Here is a 23,486-nt window from a genome sequence, read left to right as displayed (position 1 = left end):
TTAAGAGGGTTATATTTAAGTTCATGACGTTGGATTCTGAAAAATGCAATCTTAAAGAGGGATTGATTCTGCCTCAGTATAAATCATGGCTTAAGTCATGTTTGGGCTGGCATGGCTACCAGCATTTTAAAAAGAGTGTTACTTTCTCGAGAGCGAATCATCGCACAGAAAATTCTCTATGATCTTTCTGATCGGAAATTTAATTACCTTTCTGTTTTATGTACATTATTTTTTTGGAGGAAGTAATGTGTTTTAATATTTTTAATATCGTTAGGCAGTTGTAGAGTTTATTTGTAGAACTAAAAAAAATATTTTCATAAATCAAAAAATGATGATAGAGCACTCGGCCAGCAAGTGAAGGTAATCATGGTTCAATAAAAGTTTTGGGCATGACATTATCGATATGCATTTGCGGGATAATGCTTTTATGAATATTGCAATCGTTTATGTCTAATCTATCTAAGCCCTCGGGGAGTATTTTTAATGCTGGATTGAAAATGTAGTGATAAGGCGGACTAACCACCGGTTTGGAACATTACTAATTGCTAAGGTGAATCATATTGACGCTCTCCAACGTGATGGATAGTGCATTGGGTGCAAATAAGTTGAAAAAGCTCGTTGTGTTACCAGGTAATAATCGATAATCGCAAAAACATGATCGTCTTTGATTTGTTCTCTGTTACTCAATCGCTGTCTTCTCGTCTGTCAGCATGAAATTGGAAACTTTTGGAAGGTCAATGAATAATGTCGAGTTCCAAACAACCAAAAATTCGATTTGCAGTCGCTACGTTTTCCTTAAACGAATTCCAATGGAAAAAAATTCGCTCCTTTTTTGCCGAATCTCTTTTTTCAGACAGATTTTCACACACACTGCAATTTTGCCAAATACAAAACGTCAAATCGAACTAAAATTTTGTAAAGGAATGAAGAACCAGAGCCAATTTTTTGTTTATTTGTGAAGTTTAAATCATTTTTAGGGAACAAAATATAAACAAATTTTACGTTGTTTTGTTCTTACTATGATGTTGTGTAGGTATAAATGGTTTAATTATTATTTGGTGACCTATAACATTTGATGTGTAGGTATATTCTTTTGTTTTGTTGAGATAGACCTTGTCTTAAAACTTACATTTGAATTTTTTTTAACAAAATCGTTGGAGCAGTAACGAGCGACAAGTTAACAATACTAAAGTAAACGATAGCTACAATGAACAGTGATTATGTAAAACGTCGTAAGGCCAAACTAAACCGAATTTTGAAATTATTTGAAAAGTGGTACAAGTTGGGTTAGTGGGGAGAGGTTTAAAAAAGTATATGAATGTTATTTCGATCTTTACAACACTGCTTTTTTTTAAAAAGCATTGAATACATTTCTTTTGAAATAATTTATTCAATGATGGAAGGTTAGTTTGTTAATGTTGCTGAGGTTTTACATGCGAGTGGGGAGGGTTCAAACACTTTGCGGAATGTAGAAATTGGAGAAGCCATGTTATCAATGTTAAAATCGCATTACGTTTAAGAAGGAAAATAAAAACTTGTTAAATTTTCTCCTCCTTTTCTGTTTTTCTGTGAAGTTTTTGGCTTCCCATTAAAATGATCTCTTGGAAAGTAAAGTGATTGGTCGAAAAATTATTATTTTAAAAACTTGTTTTCTTTTCTTTGAACATCGATTTAGTCAATAATTTAATATTTATTTTTCAATTAATCAATTCATTTTATAACAAAAAATATTCCTAAGACCATTTTAAACTTATTAAAATAAAAACAATAAAATAATACTGCAGCTCCAACACTACCAGAAAAAGCCAAATTTTTGTGAAATCTTAACAATATCACTTAGTTTTTGAAGTAATGTTTTAGATGCTGGTGATTTAAATGTATTTGTATCACAATCTTTAAAATCCGGTGGCATATTTTGATCATCAGCAAGTAAAACTCTTGACATATACAAAGCATGTGGAATTTGTACTGGAGCTATTCTATGTAATTCTTCAATAAACCTGAAAGAAAGTTTTTGATGATAAATTTTACTATGATAACACATGAACTTACTTTTCGTAACTATACTCTTCTGTTTTTATAGAAAGTCTTTCTAAGCAATCAATAAATTCATCGTAGTAGTATTTTAATAAATTATCAAAATGTTCTTCTAGAACTTTTGTTTCAACGCTTGTTAATAATAAAAATACTAAATCATGCATTAGTGATTCATACTGGGATATTTGAAAATCGACAACTTTTAGTTTGCTCGGTGCACCAGCTTCGTCTAAGGAAAAACAACATTTAAAAAAACGCTTTGTTTTGGCCTGGGTTAGTAACATACCGTACAAAATCATTACGTTGTTAATCCACAAATCGTAATGAGCTATTGTGGTAAAAAGACCATCCTTGCATTCCTCTGGTTGGCCCATGTACTTTTGGTACAAGGATTCTAGTTCAGCAACGCGTTCAATAGCTTTAGTATCATCGCCCAAAGCAATTGTGATTTCCTCTAACATTTGCTCTCTAAATAAAGCACTCAATTTAGCATCCATATGAGAATTTATATCGTAACGAGTAAATTTTGATCGTACATCTTTGTCAAACTTATCCGGTTGCAATTTTCGGAAGGCAATTGGCAAAGCATGATATTTCGCAACATATTTCAAAACAAGCTTAATATGATCATAATCGAACATAACTTGTCGTTTTCCAGCTCTATAACCATTATTTTGAAGATTCTCCAATACCAAAACTGCATCGCGATCAAGAACTGTTGCATTTTCATTTAAGGATATTCGACATCCATAGGATTTGGCAAAGACGTCAATTAATTCCGATTCTGGAATTCCTCTATCTAATTGAAGTTGAAGCAAATCTTGTGAAACATTTTCATAAATTGCATTCTCCCGAAGCGATGTAACTTCTGGATTGAATATATTCCAAAATAAATCATTTGTTATTGGTGGCAATTTGGCAACCAGTGGACGTTCTTCTATTGTTCCATCAACGTTTCGGATATTGGCAGATATTGCCATCATAACGCTGCCATAATTATCGCCAGGTTTGGTTAAGAAACGACTTGAATATGATATCAATTGGCCACCATTTAAATGTGGTTCAACAACTTTTGCTAAGTTTTTAATTTCTGGAGGATCACCCATGATCTGAAATTATCAATTAACAAATTTTTGAATTAGTTTTGAATGTAGGTATGTTAAATATTTATTACACCAAATAAAGTCCATGAAAATATGCATATCGATGAGGCTAACAAATGAGCAAACATAACTAGGTACCTACTTAAATTTATTTGGAAGATGGAAATGTTTGAAAAATTTTGAGATCAAAAAAATAGTTTTGAACGCATGAATGAATTTGATTGTAATGATGATGATAATAGATTTATTTTAATCTTATAAAATTTCATCTAAATCTATTTTGTATTATAAAAATTAATAAAGCCATTACCTAATCAATGATTGCGTATTTAAAAAATATTATAATGGTTGCTGAACATGTATTAACAGAGAAGCTATCGTTAACAAGAGTCAAGGTATAACAAAAGTAAGCATTTAAGTGATATCAACTTTGCGGATATAGAATTTATCCAAGAACCACCCCTTAAATGTTCCTTATCTATTGACGGGGCACTGGTATACAGTCAAAATCGTTCGATTTTAGCAGGTCAAGTTAAAAATGATGTGGATATACATAGGATCAAGAACCCCAAATTGGGGTTGGTTCAATTTAAGAAAGCAACCTTTCACCGGAAATGTCGGAGCCTTTTCGCCATTTTATTGTAATCGACATACAGCGACAATTGAGTTAACTGAAATTCTCCATTACTTTTTGTTTTTAGCTATATTCGAGACGATGCGGTATATTTATGTTTTCTTTAGCAATTTTTGATAAAGTTTTGTTGAGATGAGTTTTGACCATTCTTTAGTTGTGTGATGAAAAATCTTAGGAGGTCTTGAAGAATACCGGCCTACAAGCAGTACTTCAGTTATTTTACATTAATGAACTCGGGGATACTTTCTGTCATTTATTATAAATCTACATTTTTTTGTATTTTGTAGTGTTTTAGAACTTGACTCTTAAATTAAAGGGAGCGTATCGGAATCCCGCTTTTTAAAATCTCGTTTTTCGAAAAAAAAGTTTCAAATTCCCGTCTACTAAAATACCAATTTTTTAAATCCCGTCTTCTGAAATCCCGCTTATTTAAAACCCGATCAATAATAATCCCGCATTTTAAAATCCCGTCAAATCCCGCAAGTCTCGTTTTTTTTACAAAATACATGAAGGGTCCAGAGGAAGAAAAGCACAAGTCCATTCCAACTCATTTAGAGAAAAATGCATTTTTAAATTTTGTTCTCCATACTTACTTAAAGCACAATTTATTTATTTTTTCAGTAAGGCTTAAATTTGTTTTAGAAAAGTAAGGATGCCATCAGATAGTGCTCAGTAAATACTACAAGACCTCATTATTAGTTTATTTTTGACAAAAAGTGGACATGTGCCGTTTTTCCCCTGGACCCTTTACATGCTTAATGCATAAATAAAAAAAATCATAAAGTTCACAGAATATGTACCTACAACACATTATGAAAACGGTATTTCTTTTGTAAAAACATAAAATGATTAAAACCTTAAATTGAGTTCACAAGTAAAAGAAATTTCATTTAAATAAATATCAAAACTGTTGAAATGCATCCAAATATAAGTTGATTTATAATTAATTGAAATTTATTTTGATTGTGTAGTGTGTATTAAATTTAAGGTCATTATTTAATGTTAGCCGTGTTTTATTGGTAACTCAGTACTTAGCTCAGTAAAATTTTACACGGGAAACAACAACAAATGATTGCTGAGGATAAACAAATGTTTTGTATTTGTTGGTTTACAGAGAAACTGTTTTTATAGACTTATACATTTTTGACCCTTCAACAATATAGGATTATAAAAAATAAATAAAAGTTATCGTTTTTTGTTGTTTGCAGCATAAAATGTTTACTTAGTAAAATACTGAGTACCAATAAAACACGGCTGTTATTATAAATCTATGAGATTATCACGATTTGATTGTTCTTCTGAAACCTTAGAGTAAATATTAGATTGTTAATTGATTTCTTTTTAATATTACATTGTTTAAATTTTCATATTTTTTTTATTTATTATATTTTTTTGTTTAAGGTTATAATTAAATGCGTTTAGAAAAATCTCTCATTTTTTAATTAGTTTTAATTTTTCACAATCCCGATTTTGCAATCAAAACTAGTTGTTTTATTTTAAAAAATTTTAAAAACGGATTATAAGAAACGGGATTACAAAAACCGGGATTATAAAAAAGCGAGATTATAAAAAGTGGGATTATGAAAAACGGGATTTTAAAAGCGGGATTTAAAAAAACGGGAATATAAAAAGCGGGATATCGAACCCAACCCTAAATTAAATTCTGCCAAAGTATATTTAACCCGCAAATTAAAAAAAAAAACACTCTTTCAATCAAACGCAAAGGTGTTTTATTCTTATTACATTTTCAAATTTATAAGGCAAATATGGGCAATTAAATTGCTCCAAAAGTGACATTGAAGTACGATTGACAAGTTTTCTTGCAAAATTTTACATGTTGCGATGATTTTTAGCCATGAAAATAATATGGCATAGCAACTAATAATTCTGATTTCACTTTTTAAACTTCGATTTACTTTAAACTTGCTCATTTTGAATATCCAAATTTGGTACTGCAAAATGTTCACAGTTTTTTGTCCCATAAACAAAAAGATGCGCTAATTGTACGTCAATTGGTTTTATGAAAACCTATGTTTTTTTTTTAAATTAACAACTTTATCATTTTGACAGTCAACATAAACTAAATTCGTTTCACTATTGAATTGAGAGGAAATTTGTATGGGTCACTATGGTGTATGTGGAACCTTTTTTTTTAATACAAAATCTTAATGCTTATATTTTTCCTTACCATAAATTTATTTCTTTTTCATAAACATATACGACGAGTATTTTCGAGCGGTACTTTTTGTTGTTTTTAATTGATGAGCCAAATTGCTTACGTGAGCACTTAAATATGGATTAAGATTGAAATCATTGATTGAGAGATTTTTTCCAATAACCAAGAAAAAAACAGTTTAATTAATTATATTTAAAACCATAAAGATAAACTGAAATAGGACCAATATTCAAAAATTTGCCTTATTTCACTTTTGGTAAAAAAAGAAGGCGAATTTTTCACAGTGTTTAATATTTAACAGTTAAAAATACTAAGTACACAAAATTAAAATGCTAAGTAAGTAATACTTAATACTTACAGAGTAACACAAATAATAAACTGAGAGTAACTAGATACCAACGATACGTGAATGGCAACAAATGGTATCAAACATCGTAATAACTGATCATTAATACTTTTTCCAAATGTGTAAGTTTCAACATACCTACAAATGCAAACATATATTTTTATTATTAAAAATATTAAATACCTAACACACAACGTTTAATTTGTGGAGAGTATAAATAATTGCATTTTTTAATCTAATTATAATCAAATGATTTGAAGATGTTTATAACAAAATTATAGATCCTCTAATTAAGTCAAACAAATATTTAATAATTATACTCGTAAATGCTATTGTCATTTCAAATAATTATATTGCGTGGATACATACAAAATTCTCAGCAGTTAAGGTAGGTATATGTATGTCTAATTATATGTTTATTTTTTAGAAGAATTAGGTAATTATTGTTTGGTAACTTTTTTTTTTAAAGAATTGATCATTAGTCTCTTAATGAAACCAAAAAAAAAAAAAACATCAAAACTTTGATGGGTAGTTATTCCATATCATTATTTCTTAACTTTACCCCGGAAACAAAATATCATTAACAAAGCAATTTTTGTTTTGTTTGTTGCTTACAAACATACATATAGAATAATATTTCGGAATAAATATGATTGATGTACTACGTGTACGTAAATTTTTTTAGAATTTTCGTCTCACTAGAAAAAAAAAATTTAATAACAAGTGGCATTACTTGCACATACCTACATAATTTTAATTTAAGTTGACAAAGTTAAAAGGTTTAGCTTTTATGAAATAATAAAGTGAGTCTATTGAAATCTTGTATAGTAGGGTCAGGGTTCCCAGGTTTTCAAAACAAAAATCCCCTTTTTTTAACACCAAAACGTTTTTGTTTCCCCTTTTTCGTAAAAAAAATCCCCTTTTTTTTTTGTGAAGAAAAAAATGCAAGTATTTAAAAACTTTTTTAAAAAAATATTAATTTTGTACCTATTTAATTTAATCTTAAAAAAATACTTTATAATTTAGGTACATATAAATCTTATTTTGAGGAAAAATCCTACCGTAAATCCGAGATTTAGCTAAGTAGATTTAAAATAAATCTCGAGATTTGTTCTAAATCTACTTAGCTAAATCTCGGATTTACGGTAGGTGGAAACATACAGTATAAGGCAGGCTTCTTCAACCACGATATGTGTCGTAACAGTTTATCAGTTTATTAGTCTTTTTTGGGGCTGCCGTCGCGTAGCAGGCTCAAATCTATTTGATATACTAAAAAAAAAAATAAAATGTAATTAATGTAATATGTATTAAGTATTTTGAGGAGTGAATACAAAATTAAAGCACCCTATTCTTTAATAGAGCTGAGGAATTCAAAATCCACTTAGCGTGGAATACGATAGGTTATTTCGAAATTGAGTTTTATTTAAATAGATTCCATTGTTCAAAGATTGTGTTTAATGCTTTTGTAAGCTTAGATTTTTCCCCTTTTAGATATTTTTTCCCCTTTTTTATCCCCGTCCCCTATTTTATCCCTTTCGTTTAAAAAAAATCGACAAAAATGGTGATTTTCCCCTCAACCTGGGAACCCTGAGTAGGGTGCTTTTTTTAAGGCGATCATCGATTTTCGTCGCTCCCATTTAAAAATTCGAAATGGCCAAAAAAAAATTCCCTAAAAATTTGAGTCCTTAAAATTAAGATTTAGCACTCTCCAGTTTTAAGACTTCTCATACTAGGCCAGTCATTATATACATTTGGAAATGCAAAATGACCGAGAAAGCTAAATTTTGGATATGTTGTAGAGGATGCTTAAAAAAGCTTAACTTGAAGTTTTCGACCAAGATTTCCTATGAGCTTTTTCCGCCATTTTGAAAAAAAGTTTTTTGACAATAACTCGGCTATCTGACGAGATGCGAAAATTTTACAAGGAGCTTTTTTGTAGCTTTTAACGAGTTCTACAATTCATGCATACACATTTTTTGTGTATCATGAACCGTTTTCGAGATATCGATTAAAAAAGTAAAAAATTTAGGACATGCCATTTGTTTTTTGACATAATCTATTTTTGGGTGATGAATATCGAAAAAATTATTAACATAAAAATTGTAGCCCACATTCAGACCTACTATGTTGTATTTTTATATTTTTTTTTGGACAAAAATTACGACTTCCAGCCGGCCGCAAAGTCGTTTAGTCCGCTCCCACCGCCAAGCAAGCCGCCCCACTGTGGGATGAAATGGGACTCTAGTGCGCCAAAACCCATTTTCAAAAATAGTTTCGAAAATATTTAATATTTTCAGAGAACACTCTTAATACTTGAACTAAAAGAATTCTAGTACCCATTATTGGAAAACCCAATACACTTCACCGTTATTCGTCGTATCATAGAGGCCTTTTAATAATTTAAATTTCGAAGCCAAATTGGTCTTTTTTCAATCAATCGACATTCCTCTTTTAATAAACAGATGTGAGCTAGGATTTTTTTTCCCCACTACTAAATAATGTAAGGAATCAGTAATGACGAACAACAACTTTAAATTTTTATTCGTTGCTTATAATTCACACAATTAAATTAAGTGCTTTTTTGTCCCCAAATTTAGTTTTCAAAAGACCGCCAAAATTTTGCAAGCTCTCGCAAGCTCTTCTCTTTTCATTTTCTTGGTTGGCTAGTGCCTTGAGGTAAACTTGCCAAAAAATCTCGGCCAATTCCAGCCAACTTGTCTAGTTATGCCATATTTTGTGAGAGATTATCAATCAAAATGACTTTAAATTTCTGTTTTTCCCGACTGGTAAGTTGTCGTATTGTCTGCCATTTTATACCTATATGCCACGATTTGAATTATAACATAAATGCGTGATATTACCATTGTTTGTCAGCCGTTTAAACATTACTTAAGTAGCGAAAGCTTAATAGACTCTCAGTTCAGTTAAGCTTCCAAGTAAGTACAAGTGCGTGTTAAGTGTTTTATATTTTTAACGTTATAACCAAAATTCAAAAGTATCTCCTTTTTAAAAGTTATTACATTTTTTAACTTTTAAAATGACTTACGAACAAAAAGATAAATTTGTATTTCATTTACATAGGCGCAGGAACAACAAATAATGGGAACACAGCCCAGCCCGGAGATTAAAAAAAATTAATTTGAGGCATTTGCTCGACAGACCGCAAAATTATTTGTTACGCTCTATCCATGGTTTTATCTTCCATCTAGCGTACATCAAATTTTATTGCATGGTGCTCATGTCATTCGCAATATGAGTTTGCCGTTGGGTAAATAAATAAGTAAATTTCATATAACCCAATAAAACTTATTTGGTTATTATATCTTTATTCACGGTCGAAGGTCAACTGTCAGAAGAAGCTGCAGAAGCATATAATAAAGAATATAGGCTAATGAGAAGAGACCACACCAGAAAAAATTCAAGAATAAATACCAACACGGATTTATTAAACATGCTTTTTGTATCTTCAGATCCTTATGTATCATCAATTCGGAAAACAACAATAAAAAAAGAAAAAAACTTAAAATGATGAAGTTTGTATATGACTTCTTTTTCAAATGAGGAAAATAATGAGAACTCAAATGTTAATACTGATAGTGATTCAGAAAAAATTATGAAAAAATAATCTTAAGATAAAAAAAGATGTTTTTATTTCAAAAGGGCAGTATTATTATCTTTTCATTATGCAGTCAGTCCATAAATCTCTCTTACCCTGACACATACCTATAATCTCCAATCTTCTTACCCCCTCATGCAAAGAATTAACTGAATTTGATATAATAAAAATCAAATCTTAAAACAAGATTATAAGAATACATTAACATATTTTTATATGACAGTTTTAAATTGCACCTACCGAGATTGATACTTCTCTTTCAACCGAGCTTATTAACCCCTCAACCCTCTCACCCTTATTTTGTTTTCGATTTTCTGCATATACAAAATGTTAACAACGGCCTTAAAAAGTTATGTACGAATTTTGAACTCAAACTGCTTAGTAGAATCTATTTAGGCAGTTTTCATCTTCAAATAAACCTAAATACGAACTTTGTATACTTAGCTATCTCAGTATCTCCTGAAAACCCTTCACGAACCATATATAACGCCTTTTAAAACTGAAAACACTTGTTTAATCCTAAATATTCTGTGTGTGTCCAGAAATTTTAGATCTTACTATGTACTTTTAAACCTCTTTAAGCTTATTAGATACTATTTAACATTATATGAGCTAAGTTGAGACTATTAAAACTGCAAACACTTTTTTAGTCCTAAATATTCGTTTACTTTTCAAACTCTTGAGACTCCAAATACTAGTTAAGTCCTAAGAGAACAAGTTCAGACATGTAACCACCTGGGCCAATGACTTGACATTTCAAAGGGCATTCGGCGAGTGTGGATTGGTGTCAGTAATTTTTGTTTTTATTTAAGCTAAGTATACAGTGCTTCAGCAAAAAAAAAAATAATGCATTTCTTTCACCACGATTTTTTTCGACAGCTGTCATCTGTTCACCACAGATATTTTTTTCAAGAAAAAAACTTTTTTTTCACCACTTATTTTTTTTATTAAAAAGACCTGTAACTATGTTTTACTGAAAAAAACATTGTTCGGTACGAACATATAGATACGTTGAATAATACTTTATACATTTTAAAGGCATTCGGTGGTAAGTGCGGATCGGTGTCGGTAATTTTTTTTTTTTTTTTTTTTGTGGATTTAGTGAAAAAAACAGTGTTCGCTACGTACGTAAAATAAAAGAAATGGGGAAAAATGTGAAAAAATCTAAAATTTGCGAAATAAATAAAAAGAAAAAAGTGAAAGTGAATCAAACTAAAAATTTATATTTTTGTAAAAAAAAAAAAAAATAACAAAGTTAACGTGCGTGAGTCTTTTTTTTATTTGAACTAATTTTTTTTCAAAATTTTATTTTATTTAAACGACATGATGTAAAAATGTCATGTCGTTTTCGAGATATTAAAAAAACTACTTTTTTCTGAGAAATCTCTTTTTTTTGTTTTTACGTGTCTGAACTTGTTGGTAAATAAATTTAAGAAACATTAATCTTGCTCCTATTATTTTTTAAACATTCAGAGTTTTATGGCATACAATAAAGTGACACAGTATTGGATTATCCTGAACAAATCCTTTTTTGCATTGATAACGCCTGAAAACTGACATGTGAATTTTACTTACTATATGCCTGGAGCACCCGGTGCAGCCGATGGATTCTAGCTGTAGAGGTCATTAGGCAATAAAACTGCACTTTCTTAATTAAAAACATTTAAAAATTATTTAGTAAGCAGTTTTGGTATTAATTTATTTCTTAATCATATTTTCTAGTTTTCAGAATAATTCTTTAATAAGTATTTAATATTAATCTTATTTAACCTGAACATAAGTTATGATTTAATTAGAATTTATAGGACCTATTTAAAATATATCGAGACCCTAGTGAGGATCTAAAGGGTTTAATTAGATTTTTTTGTTGGTCCTAAATAACTACCCAAAATGGGATTTTCTCCGATAACTGACTATTTGCGGTCTTAAGTAGAGGCTATTTCCTTTACAAATTAAGTGATATTTATGGAGTATTGAATCTAAACAGAGATTATTTAGTTGATATTTAGGTGTTAAATAGTACCAAATGTTCGACTCGGGATACAAAATACACGAAGTTTTAGAGATTTTTTTTATTTTAATTTATCCAGCTCAGCTGAATTTTATGTTATCTCAATGAATCAAAAAGCATATTATTCAGAATTGATCGGTCTATAAAAGTGTCATAGCTCATAGATGACTTTACTGTAACTTCTACCAGTGAGACAGAGCAAGTCATGAAAGCCATTTTTTCCACGATTTTTTGGTCTGATTTCGGTGTTATTTTAGAAATGGGTGGTTCTACAACAAAATTTTATGTGCCAAAGTTTTAGAGCATTCAATTTCCTACAAAAAAGTGCTCAGGATTGATATTTCTTTAGATAACACTGGTTTACAAGGGTTTTGTTGTCGAAACAAAAATATACTTTTCTAAAGGTTTTCGCTATGCTGACCTCGAATCCGAAGTCAGAAACAACTAATCAGCTCCCGTTTTTTGAGATATTACCGTTAGAAAAGGCAAAAAAATGTTTTTTGAGTTCTTCAGACCTTATTCTTTTGTATAAGGAAAATTGTTTGAGCATATTTAGTAATGGTTTCTATAAGAACTGTTTTCCATCTTTCGATACCTGTTTAAATCTTTTCAATATCTTTTGTATTGCCCGAGATATCTTAAAATGAAGTAAGTGGGTTTGGCTTCATACATCATAAAGAAGATAATGACGTTAAAAAATTTATAAAAATACCAAACAACTGAGGATATCTCGGGCAGTAAAAAAGATATCGGAAAGATTTAAACAGATTTAAAAAGGTGGAAAATAGTTCTTTTAAAAATCGTTACTAAATATGCTCAAACAATTTTCCTTATATAAAAGAATAATGTCCGAAGTACTGCATTTTCTAACGGTAATATTTCAAAAACGGGAGCTGATTAAGCTGATTTGACTTCGGATTCGAGTTCAGCACACCGAAAACCTTCAGAAAAGTATATTTTTGTTTCGGCAACAAAAAAAAAAGTTTAATTTTGTTAACCAGTGTAATAAGCTTAGATTTGTTCATATTTTTTATGGGAAATCTTCAAACTCAAATGGCGAGTGCTAAACCTTAATTTTAAGGGCTTACATTTTGAGAAAACATTTTTTTTTGGCCATTTCGAATTTTGAAATGGGACCGACGAAAATCGATGATCGCCTTAAAAAAAAGAACCCTAATAGATTCTAATAGTGTCCGACCGAAGGTCGATTTTCAGCCGAAGCCGAAGCCTAAGTCGAATTATGTATGTATTAGGCTTAAAGAAAATCTTCGGCCGAAGCCGAAGCCTAAGGTTGAAAAAAGTCAAGAATTCTCCTTTCCAATTGGATAAAAATATTATTTTTATTTAGGTATTTATTTATGATGGCACACATGTGTTTTGAAATTTTTGAATACCTACCGAAGAAAAGATTGCAATCTTTCAAAAATTTCAAAAATTTCAAAAATTGAAATTTTTTCCGGTGCCTAGTACGATGCTCGATATAATAAACTAATAAAATTCGAAGCCGAAGGTTTGGCCGAATTCGGCCGAAGCCGAAGCTTAGGACACTAGATTCTAGTATAACATAATTTATCATTTCATAACATTTAGCAAATATAAATTGGATAGCACCTTTCTTTATATTAAATAAAATGCACGACTGGGGTCGCACGTACTTGCTCTTGCAGTTCAAAGCACTTTTATGTTAGTCTACTTGTAGATTTTCAAAGCTGGCTTTAAATTAAAAAAAAAAAATGATAATGGGGAAGAGCCGACATTTAGGGCAAAATTTTGTGAAATGAAAAAAAAAAATTTTTGTTATTTGACTTTTTTGAGAAAAAATAAAAATGCAGTTTTATTGCCAATGCTTTAAATATTACGTATACAAAGTTTAATCAAAATCGTTAGAGCCGTTTTCGAGAAATTCGCAATATCGTATTTTTTTGTATGGGAGGTATACGTTCTAAACGAGATATAAAAAAACAAAAAAAAACCAACTTTCAGAATTCTATAAAAATCATCTGTACCAAATTTGAAGAAAATCCGTCCACCCGTTTAGGCTGTGGAAATGTGTACAGATGGACGCACAACCGCACAACCGCACAGACGCACGGACGGAATTGCGAGACCCACTTTTTCGGAATTCTCCATCATCGTAATGTTGGTTTTGATTAAAACCTCAATTTTTTTTTTCGACACGAAACCAATACTTGCCCTATCGAGCAAGTAAAAAATATATGCATAAATAGGTCAAATTTGTAAGTTCTTTTTATATTAAAAGCGATAAAACTATATTTCTTTTAATTCTAAATACAATTTTTGTGAACAAAGGACAAATAAAATCAATTTTTTTTTTATTTAGTTGTATTTTTGATTATGTGTAGTACGATAAGGTAGACAAATTAGAAATAATATTTCTTCCGAAAATTGTTCACACCTTGAATTTACTACTCATTACCATATTTTCGGTATTATTTGAAAATGCCACTATTTCCGTGATAGAATTCTTTACTTCCATCAAATTTTGAAATAATATTGAAAACACTCGGATTAGATAGTTTCCGGTGAATCACAGAAAAGAAGAAGACTTTAATTTGAGGACTTTTTTTTGTCAAAAGTTCATAAAATAAAAAAAATACCTCCAGGGCCGGATCGGCAATATTGACAAAAAGGGCAGCAAAACCAGTTTTTTTTTTTATCATACCTACATACATAGTACATATGTGCCCATGATTATGAAAGTGGACTAAGTCACTTTTTGCATTGTTTAAAGAAAAACTTAAAAAATAATTTTCTTATAACGATTTAATTATATTTCTTTTATGAAATCACTAGAGGAGCAATAAAGAAATTTATTTACTGCAATTTCGCTTTCAAATAAACTTTACCCCTTAAATAATAATTATTTTAAGGCTAGATTTGAGGCCATTTTTAGGAGTGACTTAAAAAAGTTTGGCACCCCTTTTTGTGAATATTGCCGATCCGGCCCTGGAGGTAGAGGTCAGGAGTCAGGACTTTTACTATGTTCAATAGTATGCCTTTAGCTCTCCACCAATTTTCAGCTTTTACCTAATTAGTTTAATTAATTCTGCTAATTTGACTGGACTAGAGTTATGGCTATTTGAAACTTACCAGGCAAGTACACTTAATTTTTTTTATCGGACGCCTCTGTTTTCACTAAAAAAATTGACCAAGGTATTCAAAACTAAAAATTAAATTATTTATTTTAATTATAATAATTAAACGTAAATGCAAGTTCGTGGGATCCAGCCATAAATTTAGGTAATGTTTTTAATTTTTTTGTTTCGATTAATTTTAATTGATTAATTTGTTCCACTGGTGAATCACATGAAAACAAAAATTTTTTAGGTACGCAAATTTAATTCGTAAGAAAAAATCGTTTTGATTTCCAAATTTGAAATACGAAATAATGGTTTTTATTTCAAAAACAATTTATGTACATTGTTTTATTAACATTATTTGGAATAATGCAAAGAATTTCAAGTAATTTTAAGTTGTGAAATGTTGACTTTTCTTGTACCAATACTCTGAAGTGCCTAAGTCGAACGTACTTGCTTTAATACTTATCTCTAACTGTGTAGTGGCATCTGAGGTCATAGTGGAAAATGTGCCCCCAGTCGCTCTCAGATTTTATGTTGCTCAAATTTTTAGAACTTTTAATATACCTACAAATTTTGTAAATGTGGTTAAATTAAAAAAAAAAAAAAAAAGAAACAAATAATAAAGTTTGAGTCCTTCAAAAAAGAAACGAAAAGCAGTAAGAAGCTTGAATTCTTTGATTAAAACGAATTTTTAAGAATAAAACATTAAAATCCTTGGAGTCTAATAATCATTTTTATAAAAAAAACCCAATTTTTATGGAACAAAACTTGGATTTATGGATTTTCTCATGGATTCTATAGTTCTAACTGCACGAATACAAAAATAATTACCAAATTTTGTTCACCCAGTCCAAAGTAATAAGTGAACAAACATAAAAAACAAATAAAGACGAACTCATAACCTCTTTCTTTTGGAAATTTGTTAAAAATATGAAAGATTAAAAAAAAAACAAAAAAAACAAAATTATCAACATCTAAAATTAAAATTTCAAAGAAAATTCAATGTCCTTTTTTTTCAAAAAATTGATTTTTCAAAAACAAATTTTTTTAGTCGATTTTTTTTTCGAAAATTTATTTTTAATTTTAATTTAAATTATAGGTAAAAAAGCTATTTTGAAATTGAATTGAAATAGTCTTTTGGGAAGAAGTTAAAAATAAAAAAAAAAAAACAGTTCTATACAATGTACCGTTACTTATCTATGGTTTTCAATTAAAAATGACCGTTCTATGCCTTGTACCGTTTTCTGAGATTTTTTTAATTTTCAAAAAATTGAACTTGAAATTTTTATCAAAATTGTTACTGTACAACTACTGCTTTCGAGAAAATTGGAATGCATCGAACAAATTTGTCAGTGGATATGAGTACAGGTAGACATACAGCCGCATAGAAGAAAACCTCTTATGTTTTAATTTAATAAAGCAAGTAAAAAATATAACATTTACAAGAACAAAATATTGTTTAAAAAAATATATTTAACTACATAAATATAGTAGGTATGTTATTTATTTTGTCTATTTGAAACTCTTTTCGTCATCCACATGACGCAAATATTTTAAACGGATGTTCACAATGCCAAATTTCTCAGAAATATCTTAACGCATTTAGCCAGTCAAATAAAATCAAACGTCTTTGTGGTTATTCCAGAGTCATGGTATCACGATTTCTTTTAAAGGCAAATTGAAACAACTACCTAAAGGTATTCTAAATTAAAATCCAATATGCCGGTCAAAATTTCCACTTAGGTTTGCTGATTGCGATCTTTACATGTCATTTACGTTGAATTTCATCAACGTCACACCGAAAAAACCCTTTATTTTTATTAAGTTCAGTCGTGTTTTTTTTTTTTCTAATACCTAGATACTCAGTAGCTACTCATTTGTTTTTTTTTTTAACTACTTTATTTTAGCAATCAGATGATTTTTAAATTGTCTTTAATCTACATCAATGTTGACATTGTTTAGAGTTGTTGTAGTTATCTACGCATAGTCGACGTATTAATATACATTAAATTGTGGAGATTAAAATAGCCACCGGCCAGCGAAAATATTTAGTTGGGACACTTCCGGTAAATAATTTTCGACTTACGAGTATAAACAATTTGTCTCATTAACAGAATTAATTAATTAAAAACATTAATAAATGTACCTATTACTTACTTAATTATTTCGTGTTTATTAAATAATCTTTATTCAAATTAATCAATAATTTTTATTTCACTCACATGTAATTGAAAATAGTATCTAGTAAAAACACTCCGTTCAGCACGATCTTTTCTGGCCGACTAATAAAACAAAAAAAGCTCTCAAATATTTTAAGTACAAAAGATTGAACCAAATGTCTGTAAACTATAGTCTATAGGTTCTATTAAGTCTCCCTATGCAGTTATTTGAATAATATCAAATCAACTAGTAAATTCAATTGATGTTTATAGCTTAAATGTTGAGACACTAAAATGTGTCAAAGCGTTTGTTTCGTTAGTATCTATAATTGAATAGATGCTTACATTACAATGCAATGTTTTGTTTCTGATGGAGATTTTACAACTGATAAACATTTTTTTCATTATAATTTTTTTTTCTTTAATTTTTTATTAATTGAATCAAAAATGTTGATTTTAAAAGTGCAAACATGTTAACTGATAGTGAGGGTGCCTCAAAAGATTGCAACTCATCATGAACAATTAAGATTAAAATAATATGTAACTGCATATTGAAGTATATTTAGAACAGAATGTTCAAATGTATTCCTATTTAGGCTATAGACTGGAAATTACAGTTACAAATAATTCAGCTTCTTAAGTTGCAAAAAATTTATTTTATAAATTTTTTTGGGTAAAGAAAATTGGAATTTCTTTTAAATTTAGCTAGTAGCTACAACAAATCAACCTTTTAACATTTTTCCTACCTTATTTTATTCTGTTTTAGCTACTGAATTTCGCAAAAGTAGGAAAGTTCTTGAGCTGTTGAATTTTACAATTAAATTTCAATGCTTATTCTTTCCGCCATTTTAAAATAACACTGGTCAACAAGGTTTTTGCCACAACAACCAAAATATACTTTTCTAGTAGTTTTTGATGTGCTGAACTACAATCTGAAGTCAAAAAATTGTTATTGGCCTCCGTTTTTGAAATATTACCGTTAGAAAATGTCAAAAAACGTCATTTTGGCTGTTTTCGAGGCTTTGTTTTTATGTGGGGTAGTTCATTATGAATTAATTTGTAACGGTACCTATAAGAACTAGTTTTATTCTTTCAAAAAATGTTTAAATGTTTCCGATATCTTTTTTACAGCCCGAGATATTTAAAATTTAAGTAGCGGTCTTTGAATCAGAAACAACACAGGCCAACCAAATTAAACATTTTTTGCCACAAGAACCAAAATATACTTTTCTGAAGGTTTTTGGGTTGCTGAACTCGAATCCACAATCAGAAAAATTCTATTAGCCTTCGTTCTTGAAATATTACCGTTATAAAATGCAAAAAAAGGTTTTTTTATAACGGTAATATTTCAAGAACGGAGGCTAATAGAATTTTTCTGATTGCGGATTCGAGTTCAGTAACCCAAAAACCTTCAGAAAAGTATATTTTGGTTCTTGTGGCATAAATTCTGTGACCAGTGACTTAAACTTTAGATTAAGTTTAGTTTCTCTTTGGCTTAAATAACTAAAACTTAAGATATCTCGACCAATAAAAGAGATATCGGGAAAATTTAAACAGTTTTTGAAAGAAAAATATCTGTTTTTATAATCACCGTTACAAATTTGTTTATAATGAATTACCCCACATAAAAACAGAATATCGAAAACAGCCAAAATGACGATTTTTAGCATTTTATAACGGTAATATTTCAAAAACGGAGGCCAATAAAATTTTTATGACTTCAGATTCAGATTCAGCACCCCAAAAACTACTAGAAAAGTATATTTTGGTTCTTGTGGCAAAAAAAAAGTTAAATTTTGCTGACCAGTGTAATCATTTTGTAAAAAAAAGTAGAAGTCTTATCATTTAAACGGTTATGATTCCAATATTAGGTGACAGTATGGTCAAAAAATATTTTTGAACTGAGCAAATTTAAAATAATATATTTGTATATTAGCTCTATGCAACTCTTCATCTTTGACTATAATATAGTTAGGTACCTGCGATACTAAATCCTAAAATAATATAATAAATTTCGTTCGTTGCACCCAATATCACTTTATATCTGATAACTCATCTGTGTTATCAGTTGCATTAAATTTCATTTCCATTTTATTATTTCTACAAAGTTATTAATTCATAATTCAGAAAATAATGATCATAAATAAACCGCTTTTTCTTCTGGCTAAGAACAAAAACAAAGAAAAATTAAGCTTAATGAAACCAAAAACTCAAAAATATGCATTTTTGTACATAGTCCCGCTGGAAATAAAAGTTTGTGTAAATTTGGTTTTTAGCTTTATAAATAAGCCCCTATTCAATCGAGAGTGCTACAGGGCCAATTGACGGGTTATTTCAATTTTCAAAACGCAAAATTCCTGAGCGTCAAACGAACAACATTCACATTTGGTCTGTGTTGCAAAGTATAACCCCATTTGATGGAATTTTTATCATAGAACAACGTATCGAGCCTTACCCGCCAGTTTATCATAAGCACTAAAAAAATGGTGAACTATAGACAACATTCAATAGTATTTTTTTTAATACTGAGAACGAATTATATAAACACTTTATTTTAATAAAGTAGATGAGCCATTTTAGTACAGGTAAAACAGTACATAAAATCAAGAAAGAAAAAAAAAATTGTTCCACTCATGAAACTTGGCAAAAAGTTTGTACAAAAAAAGTCTATAAAAAAAAAATTGTGTGGAAGGGTGTTTTTTCGCGGACAAGAGGGAGGGGGTGAAGGTCAAAAATATACTGAAAAAAATTGTTTGTTGAATATCATCATATGACACATGTTTTCAAGGTATTTTTGTGTCTTAAGTGTCTATAAACACCCTCTCCGAAAAAACACCCTTTTTATTCTCTCTTTATTATCGCTCTTTATTCTTGCTTTCTATCCCAAAATCAATGTTTTTACCAAATTTCATTAGGGTGACCCATCATTTTTGTTTTCACTCAAAAAAACACCCTGTTAACCATGATATTTTTATAGATACTTAAGATTCTTGTTTCTTATTTTAAAAGTAACATAATTGCTAAATATCAATAGGGTACCACTAATATTACACTAGTAGGTATTTCACACTTTTTCAAATATACCCATATTTTCTTTACTTCTAAAAAAAAACACCCTTTCACATAAAAAAAATTTATAGACTTACATTATTCGTAGTTCCCATGGGAAAGAGAACATATTTAATCTGTACTATTTTTCCGAAAGGTCTTAAGTTGGGAAATGAAAATTCAGTTTTTTTCAATACAAAAATTCCGAACACCGAAATATTTTTTTTTTTTTTTACTTTTTGAGGAATGCGTTACGCACCTTAACTAGGTATTCTCCCTGTGTGCCGGTCTTTCTAAGGGATTTCAACCATATAATGACATAACGGATAAACCTCCAAAAGTGTCTCGAAGACCACACATCACAGCCCTTGGGACCACGGGTTGGATTATTTCAAGAGGGGGTCCTGTTGTACCGCCCTTTCTGAGCTCGCGTCCTCTAGCGGAATTTTTTCTTTATCTATTTTCTTCGTTCCTAGGTTAGGTTGGGTTAGGTTAGATCGGGTAAGGTTAGTGGTTAGTAGGTTATAGGTTAGAAACGTGGAACTGTTCTTTTTCTCTTTTCTTAATTCTGAGAAGATGGTTGGTGTATGTGCAGATCTAATTCCAGTTATGTTTGCTAGCTAGCATCATTTCGCGTATATTCTCTGGAGTGATAATGCCAATGTTTTATGAGTTCCTCCAGTTCTTCTCTTTCTGTTGCCCACCTGCTGCAAGCGAAGAAGGTATGTTGTGCGTATTCTTCTTGAGAGTCCCTATGCTGGCAGGCTGGACTTCTCGTTTTGCAGATCTTGTGAAGAAAGGCGTTGAAGTACCCGTATCTGGTGAGTAACTGGATGACATAATAGTTAACTCAGTTTCCGCTCCTTCCACTCAGCGACATTTCTGATCAGCCTTGCCTCGCTTCCCGAGATCCAATGCTCTTGCTATTTCTGGGTGATCATCTAAAATAGGATAAAAAGTCTAATGCTCAGTGTTTTTAACCAAAACCATCCCCACGCTTCATTTACTTTTTATGTGCGCTTTAGCCCCTTTTAAATTGAACCGTACCTTAATCTAGAACTTAAACTCATTTATCGTCTTAACTGTGTACAACATTATTTTTTTTGTCCTAGTTGACTTCTGGAATTTCCTCGACAAAATAGTCGTCAATTTATTTACCTCTATGTTATTTAATTGTAGCAGCAACGCACTCCTCTCGTCGGCCATGGCACTGAACTTTTCTCTCTTTTGTCTTGACGCTTGTCTTTTTCTTCTTTCGCCTTGAGACGGCTTTTGTTAGGTGATCTTCGTGAGTCGTGACTGTCTCACATTCACAAGTATGGTGTACACCTTATGTATATGTGTTTTATTCAAACACCTGTTGACGACGCACGGTTGTTGGTTTTGTTATTTTTTTTATATAAAGAAGCTTTGTGACTTAATTTTAGTTCTTTGCGTTCAATGAAGCCCTATTTTTATTTAGTTCTGTTCTGATTTGTTTTAACATTGATGTGTTCTGAGAACAGTATTTCTTTCTCACTGTAAATATTTGCTGGGGCTTCTTTTAAAATTAAAATGACATTTATGCGCACTTTTTATAACCACAAAAATTGTCCGGAGTTCAAATCCGGTCCCCATCATTTGTGGGTCCGAGTCAGAATAACTATGTTTATTTAATTCCAAATTTATTTATTCTTTATTCATTATTTAAATCAATTTCAACTGCAGCGACCGGTCAGTACTCAGTACACAGATCAAGCAACTTATCCCATTAGCTTAACTCCGCAGCTGAATCATTGTTTTTCTCTTTTTTTATGTATTTTTATTTTATTTTTATCCGTTGCATATTCTGTTTTGTTTTGTTTTGTTTTCTTTATCTGCTGTCTAAAGTTAAAATGATTGTACGTTGTTGCGGTCTCTTAAGTGTCCTATGTTGGCCGTGCTTTGTGGTCGGCTTTGAATTCTACATTAATTTTTATTATTTCTTAATTAAAAATTAACAAACACTTGAAAAGAATTGAATTTTCTGTGATCTCTTCCAATCTGCAATTATTACCAATTTATTGGTTTAGTATTGTTTCCAAATTACTATTTAAGTTGTTGAGGAACTGGTACTTACTTAAAAAGCCGTTTGATGTACTTTGGCACTTAAGTACCTAGTACTTGTTCTGGTTCTTTAAATTTTTCAACTAACAGTATTAAGTACTTAAGTATTAGTACCGGGTACTGGTATTTCATAGTAATAAAGTACCAAAATAAGTACTCTCGTGGTAGTACACAAAATATTATTGTTTCATTCGAACTTTGTATACTTACTTTGGATACTACACTGAAAAAGAAAAGAAATTTGAACGGTCACTGTGGCGTATGTGCAACTTTTTTTTTAAAGGAAAATTTTTCTTTTGCTAAACAAAAAGAAATTGAATCACTTGACTTTTGTGGATCATTTCTTTAAGTTATATTTTACATACACATACGAAGCACTAGTCAAATAAAATTTTTAAGGGCTAGGGCCAAATTGATAAATGTATCAGATCGTGAATAGAAAACTTCAGAAATGCCTTTGAGTTGATTGTATATGGCAAACGTATAGCACTAAAATAAAATAATATTAATTTTATAGATTAATTTTACAAAAATACCAAGACTTCTTTTCAAGAAAATGCATGATAGAGTGATTTGAGAATATCTTCAAGATTTTAATATGCCTGCTTTGGATTGACCACACAGAAATCCGGATTTCAATTCAATAGAACGTGTCTAGGAAATATTTAAAAGATGCATTCGCGACCGAAATCCGCCTCCAAGTCATCTTCGTCAACTGAAAATGGCAGTGAAAGAAGAGTTACAACAAAACCTTCATAAGTTAATTTGTGGAATGAATAGACGACACCAAGTTTTCATATGCGCTAGAGGAGGTAAAACCAAGTGTTAAATAAAATTATTGGAAAGAATCGTAACTTGCTTCCATTTAATTTTTTTTGGTTATAATACTGATGCAGTTGAGCATTTTATCGACTTGCCAAATTATAAGCAAACCTAAAAAAAATACACCGAAGAATTTTTAAGCCATTTGAAATAAGAAGTGTGCGTTAATTTTGAGCAGTGTATTAAACATTTATTCAGTTTTGTCTTCTTCTAACGACATCAGAACCGATTTCTTACGTGACTTTTATCCTAAGAAAATCAAAGAAAATGTCTTATTATTCTTATCCACCTGTAAAGTTTGTAACTTGTTGCACAAAGAGTTAAGATGGCAAGCGGACTGATTGATAT

General features: G+C 30.2%; 1 protein-coding gene across 3 annotated transcripts; it reads right to left on the bottom strand.

Annotated features, from left to right (window-relative positions):
- Window positions 1-1,701: 1,701 nt before the first annotated feature.
- LOC129907287 (uncharacterized) lies at window positions 1,702-21,540 on the bottom strand. Of its 3 annotated transcripts, none has more exons than XM_055983520.1 (4): window positions 21,390-21,540; window positions 2,324-3,146; window positions 2,053-2,266; window positions 1,702-2,000 (listed from the first exon to the last, which is right to left on the bottom strand). In XM_055983520.1, the coding sequence occupies exons 1-4, from the start codon at window positions 21,435-21,437 to the stop codon at window positions 1,793-1,795; spliced, it is 1,293 nt and encodes a 430-aa protein (XP_055839495.1). In that variant the 5' UTR covers window positions 21,438-21,540; the 3' UTR covers window positions 1,702-1,792. The 3 variants fall into 3 exon arrangements, with proteins under 3 accessions (XP_055839495.1, XP_055839414.1, XP_055839559.1); XM_055983439.1 differs by lacking the exon at window positions 21,390-21,540 and adding an exon at window positions 17,529-17,630; XM_055983584.1 differs by lacking the exon at window positions 21,390-21,540 and adding an exon at window positions 17,247-17,459 and having other exon boundaries at window positions 1,711-2,000.
- Between the last annotated feature and the right edge of the window lie 1,946 nt (window positions 21,541-23,486).

This window comes from Episyrphus balteatus, chromosome 1 (assembly GCF_945859705.1).
Source record: "Episyrphus balteatus chromosome 1, idEpiBalt1.1, whole genome shotgun sequence".
NCBI classification, from domain to species: domain Eukaryota; kingdom Metazoa; phylum Arthropoda; class Insecta; order Diptera; family Syrphidae; genus Episyrphus; species Episyrphus balteatus.
The sequence above is the reverse complement of the archived record's forward strand: the minus strand, read 5'-3'. Positions and strand labels throughout refer to the sequence as shown.